The 5744-nt window shown below is 33.7% G+C and overlaps 1 protein-coding gene across 1 annotated transcript; it reads right to left on the reverse strand.

Annotated features, from left to right (window-relative positions):
* Positions 1–1694: 1694 nt before the first annotated feature.
* cisd2 (CDGSH iron sulfur domain 2) lies at positions 1695–4158 on the reverse strand. Its single transcript, XM_056236880.1, has 3 exons — positions 3973–4158; positions 3110–3324; positions 1695–2699 (listed from the first exon to the last, which is right to left on the reverse strand). Exons 1-3 carry the CDS (start codon positions 4073–4075, stop codon positions 2610–2612), a joined length of 408 nt encoding a protein of 135 aa, XP_056092855.1. The 5' UTR covers positions 4076–4158; the 3' UTR covers positions 1695–2609.
* Between the last annotated feature and the right edge of the window lie 1586 nt (positions 4159–5744).

Consider the following 5744-nt stretch of genomic DNA (forward strand, 5'->3'; position numbering starts at 1 on the left):
GAATCAATAATAAAACTTATTCATATTACAACAGTTTATCATCACATTACATTATCTAAACATGTTTGCATAGCAATGACTGAACAACTTCAAACTTTTTCAATATGGAGTATTTACAACTGACAGAGTGACAATCAAATCTCATATTCTTTACAAGCAGAATAAGATTTACAGGATGTAACGTCACACATAAGCACTGAAATAATATTTTTTTCATATTTACCCTTAATCCAAATAACAACATGAAATTGGTGATATAATAATGCAGTTAGTATAGTATAATAGTAATAGTATACAAAACAAAATTCTCAGTTGAGAATCTAACGTAGTTACTGTTACGAAATTCACTCAGCCAAATGTAACACACAACTCAGTTGAGACATTACAGGGGAGTTAAATGACCAAATATGTAAGTTGAAGATAATTCATAGCTCTAAAACAACATCATCAAACCTTATTGATTTGAATTACATCGATATTTTGACAATGCTAGTCAAGTGATCAACCGCACTGACCTCATTACAAACTATTAATAAAGTGATAAGAGCTGCTTTCAACAGGTAACATCTCATTCTTATACAACTCATTCGTATTATGTTGAACAGTGTTTAAAACCGCAAGTGTGTTTTGTGCATTTTGTTTCGCAGTTACCTTCGTCTTCTAGTCTTCTCTTCTCGATGCTTCTTCCTGTTTTTAAATGTTAATGAGAATGTGTCCAATTTGGGCATGGGCGTGGCTTCTGACGTCACACTTGGATGTGGGCCGGGTTGGATGTCCACCGCAGGCTGCAGCGAGAGGCTACTCGCTCAATCGCGAGTTAATAGGCTTGTTTGAGATGAGCAAAATCTGCGCAGAACCGATCACCGGTGATCACCGCGAGATGCATGTCGGTTAGAAATGTGTCCGAGTGCGGTCCGCCTTGCTAATGTCATGCTGACGTATGTCAAAAAAACTCTCGCGACCGCAAGGCGCACTTGTCTGATTCTGCAGCTGCGCGCAGTTGCTCTCCAAGCTCTCCACCGACTGCACTGATCAAAAGCATGATGGGAAACGACTTGCTGACGACACAGCTTAATGCTCATTGGTTTAAACAACCGTGATGTATTGTTCTCTTAAATGTTTGATTTGAAAATTCTGATATCATGTTTTATGTGTAGCTATACGTATGTTTTGTGTGAATAAACTCTCTGACAGTGCGATGTGGGTTATGTGATGTCATTTTTATTAAAACAATATATATAAAAACACATGTCTGTAGGCTATTAAAGAAAAATTATTGATAAACACGTATTTGGAATGTAATTAAATAACAAGTACTTTGGGTGTCTTGTTCATTATATTTATTTTCATATTAAATGACTACTGTTAAGAGTATTAGACCCTTATTTTTATATTGTATGGTGTATGTGTAGTTATTTTAATTTGTAGATGTATTGCTGCAGAAAATGAATGACATGCCTTGTTAATAAATGACAGGCAAAACCCCCTGCTTGCATTTGGAAGTATATCTTGTTTTATCATCTAAGGCAAAGCAGATGTAAATAAGCATCACTTTTACTTTAAAGACATGGAGCATCAGTGTAGTGGAGTTGCACTATTGTGTGTTTTAGGAAAAGTACACAGAAGAAATAAATAGACTGTTACATGGCCTCTCACATTCATCCGTCACAGAAAGAATTTTCAGGAAGATAAAACAAGTTTGGTTACCTTTTATTTTATAAAAGTTATTAGGCACATTCCAGTTATCATACAAATGTGTTTTTTATGAAAACATCTATGAACAAGAGCCATCAAATGCAAAACCAAGTGGCACAAGAAAAAAAGATTGGGATTGTCAAACTATTTATAACTTTGAATATGAAGAATGGCACACATCCTATAAATTGTAATTGTCGCAGCATGTTGGTTCAGGTGGACAGAGAAAAGAGGGCACATTTCTTTGTAACATTAGGATGAATGTTGTAATATATGAATGATGTGTAACAATTGCTGTGACCAAAATGCAACGGGAAATGTCTGTAGGTATACGAACAAAAGTCAAGTTTAGTATCCTGCACTTGAAAATGTTAAAATAATTTAGCAAACATTTTAGAACTATTGTTGGTTTAAGAATAATGCTGTAGAAAACGAAAAGCAAAAGCAAATCCTAATAATGTACTTCACATTGAAAAGTTAAAAGTATGATTTGTTGTTGTCTTACAAAATGTCAAACGCACATAAAATAGTATTAGTCTAAGGCAACTTAGTTAAAACTGAATCTAGATGTAGATTAAGATTGGAAAAGACACTTTCATGGCCACAAAGATTGATTAGCGACGATAACCGCCATTTTTCCTTATGGTCCTATTATATTGCACTCAAAAGTCAAACTACATTTGCCACACACACAATAAACACACAACGATGTAACAAAACGTAAATCAAAATAATTAATCTCTCTGAATCAACCACAATATCTTGAGCATTATAGTCCGAATTTACAGCTCTATATTTCTACACAATAAGTTGGAAAAAGTTTGGGGTAAGTACAACAAACAAAATTACAGTAAGTTTTTCCATGGAGAAAAATATGCATTAAAAAAATGCCACTCCGAGCCAAAACAGGTGGGCTACAGAGTCTTCTTCTTAAGAATAAGTGGACCAACGTTGTCCCCCGTCAGCTCATTATGCTTTATGTGCGATTTATCGCAAACAGGAAACTGCAAGATAAGAAAGAACAGATTAAGTGCTGATAGTGACCGTGGCTCTTAGACTTTTGACAAAACTCACACTCTCAAAGAGGAAGCAGAAAACCACACATTTTCCAACACAAATTAACAGTTAAAAAGGGGTCATATCATACATTTTTTATTACTTTTATATATATATATAAAATGTATTTTCCCCAAAGCTCCAAGTATAAAGTTAATCAAGGTTTTGTTTTGTGCCAATAAGTCAGAATTTAGTTGTTTTATGTTCATTTCCCCCCTTTGGTGCTGTTACAGCATGTTTTGATAGTTCATTGAACCAATTTACCGCAAAAGTTCTAGGAAAAAAAAAAATCACCCACTTAATATTACCTAGATAAATTGATTTTCTACATAATTTTTTTTCTCTCAGGCATTCCTACCGTTTTAGATCGCCAGCAGCGACAGTAACAAACATTTGGAGTCCTCAGATCCTCTATGTCGATCTCATTCACCACTTTAGGATTTTCTTTTTGGATCTTCAGATTTATTAGACTGTCTCTTTGCTTTTTCTTCTTGGGCAGGAAGGGCCGGATGGTCAGATAACCCAACAGAGCCAAAATCCCCAATAATGGCAGAAGCCGCAACCACTCTGAAACTGAGACACGGTGTTAGAACATATTATATACTTAATGACAGCAATCTACATAGTGAAAGCTCTTCTGCGTACGGTGGAAAAATAAGTGCATGTCAGATAAAGTAATATTCAGTGATTATTAATACACTTTATATTTGCACACAAGTGCATTATAGATGAACGGTTGCATTACACAATGACAGTTGCTGGACCCTGAAGATTGCTCATTTTAGGTGTCTGTCCAAACAACTTTAACATATTTAACTTACAGATGCAAATATTTCTGCATTTCTTGTGCCATCATCTATAATACTACAATAAACCATGTCTCTCAGATGCTTTGCGTGTTTTGTTCTTCACACATTTCTAAAATAGACACACACTGGTCGTTAACGTTACATTGTTTATGAAAATAGAATCACTTGAAAAAAGCTCTGCCTCTTGAGAATCTTCTCATGCAATTGTATGAAAATAAGTGAAAGATAATACAAAAACATGTATTTTTTCCTACCCAGAAACACGTGAAGGCAACCAATTACTAATGTATGCGTTATTTTAGTGTTTAATAGATGCAAAACATAGACACATACATCACTCTTTCTATGCAGGCATGCGCGCGTAACTTTCCACCTACGCTTGTGACATTTTGTATGATGATGAAACACATACCTGTCAGTCGCGCAAACCCTCCGATTGTTTCTGGAAGGGGCAGTTTCTTGAGGTAGGCTGGAAGTTGTATTTTGATAATCCTGGAGATACTTTCTAACACCATCTTGAATGACTTTGTGCGCTTCTAATTGAGAGACCCAACAGGATATTTCCTGAGACGTTCTACGTCATCGCGTTAGTGTACTTGCGTAGTCGTTTCCGTTTGCCCCTGAAGAGGGACTATTCAAGGCTGGAAGAATATACGTAGGTTTGACTATGAATAAGCGTAAGTGCACCACGCCCCGTAAAAGCGTTAACCAATCACCATCTGCAGAGTTGGTTGAGCGTGATTGGCTCGTCTCTCACCGCGCCACTTGCTTTCAGTTTTTAATAGCTCTTTACTTTCTTTTGTACAAGGAAAGGGATCTGGACAATATCGAACAAAGACTATATAATTAATAAAGTTAGAGATGTATCCTTTCAAATGTCACACAGAGTACTGTTAAACAATTATTTAAACAAATTATTCAGATTAATTAATTCTTGCATATTTTGTAGCTTACATACTTTTTGTAGTGTGTAACGTTATACTCAATAATGTTTTAGATAGATTTCTCTAACATTCCGTCAAGAACCTCCCTGGTTTTTTTTTAATACAATTTGAGTTTCATTATGTTATTTAATTATTATTATTATTTACTTTTTTGTAAATAAATAGCCTGACATTGATTGAATTTAATTTATTGTAAATTGTGATTTTACTCCTGGCACAATTCATTCATTCATTCATTCATTCATTCATTCATTCATTCATTCATTCATTCATTCATTCATTCATTCATTCATTCATTCATTCGTTCATTCGTTCGTTCGTTGGTTCATACGTCCATCCGTCCATCCATCCATCCGTCCATCCATCCATCCATCCATCCATCCATCCGTCCGTCCATCCATCCATCCATCCATCCATCCATCAATTAATTAATTCATTCATTCATTCATTCATTCATTCATTCATTCATTCATTCATTCATTCATTCATTTATTTATTTCATTGAACACTTGTTGTAAGCATCTGATGTGAGCTGTTCATTTTGTATATGGTTTAATATAATAAATTGCTTATAAAAATGAATTGTACAGACAATTTGTTTTATTTGTACAAAATAATTCATTATTTGTAGTTCTACCCCCAACCTATTCACAGAAATTTCAGTCATTTTGAAAAGAAAATGGAAGCTATTAAACTTTTATTTTTTGCAATCATGTGGATCATTAGTAGACTGGGTGGTCATGTTCACAGTGTCTTTCTGTCTTCTTATTTCTTTTCATTTAACCCCCCACAAAAAAGTATTGTTTTCAACTGTAAATAAAATTTAAATATGGATACTGTTTATTACTGTAATACCACTTTATTTTAGTGGTGTAGTACTGCAAATAATCAAATTAAAGTAATGCTATTATATTATATCCTATTATATAATTATATTATATTATATTATATTATTATATTATATTATATTATATTATATTATATTATATTATATTATATTATATTATATTATATTATATTATATTATATTATATTATATTATATTATATTATGTAGAACAACATTGTCCAGAATTCCTTGCGCTTTTAAGCAAATAATGCCCGTTTTCATGGATTAATTCTAAATACAGAGTTACATTTATTTCTAAAGTCGCATTTAATGCTATAGTGTGTTTTAGATGTCTTTTACCCATAGACTGTAAAACATGCATTTACCCCGTATGAAGGCGATTATATCTCTT

Source organism: Rhinichthys klamathensis, unplaced genomic scaffold (assembly GCF_029890125.1).
Source record: "Rhinichthys klamathensis goyatoka isolate OS25496 unplaced genomic scaffold, OSU_Roscu_1.1 h1tg000469l_1, whole genome shotgun sequence".
NCBI classification, from domain to species: Eukaryota; Metazoa; Chordata; class Actinopteri; order Cypriniformes; family Leuciscidae; genus Rhinichthys; species Rhinichthys klamathensis.

Bases quoted from the DNA above. Each gene is read 5' to 3' on its own strand.
- cisd2 (XM_056236880.1), bottom strand. From the start codon at position 4,075: ATGGTGTTAGAAAGTATCTCCAGGATTATCAAAATACAACTTCCAGCC. The intron at 3,325-3,972 runs GTATGTGTTTCA...ACCGTGTCTCAG, and splicing joins AGGGTTTGCGCGACTGACAG to TTTCAGAGTGGTTGCGGCTT. The intron at 2,700-3,109 runs GTAGGAATGCCT...CTTATCTTGCAG, and splicing joins GCTGCTGGCGATCTAAAACG to TTTCCTGTTTGCGATAAATC.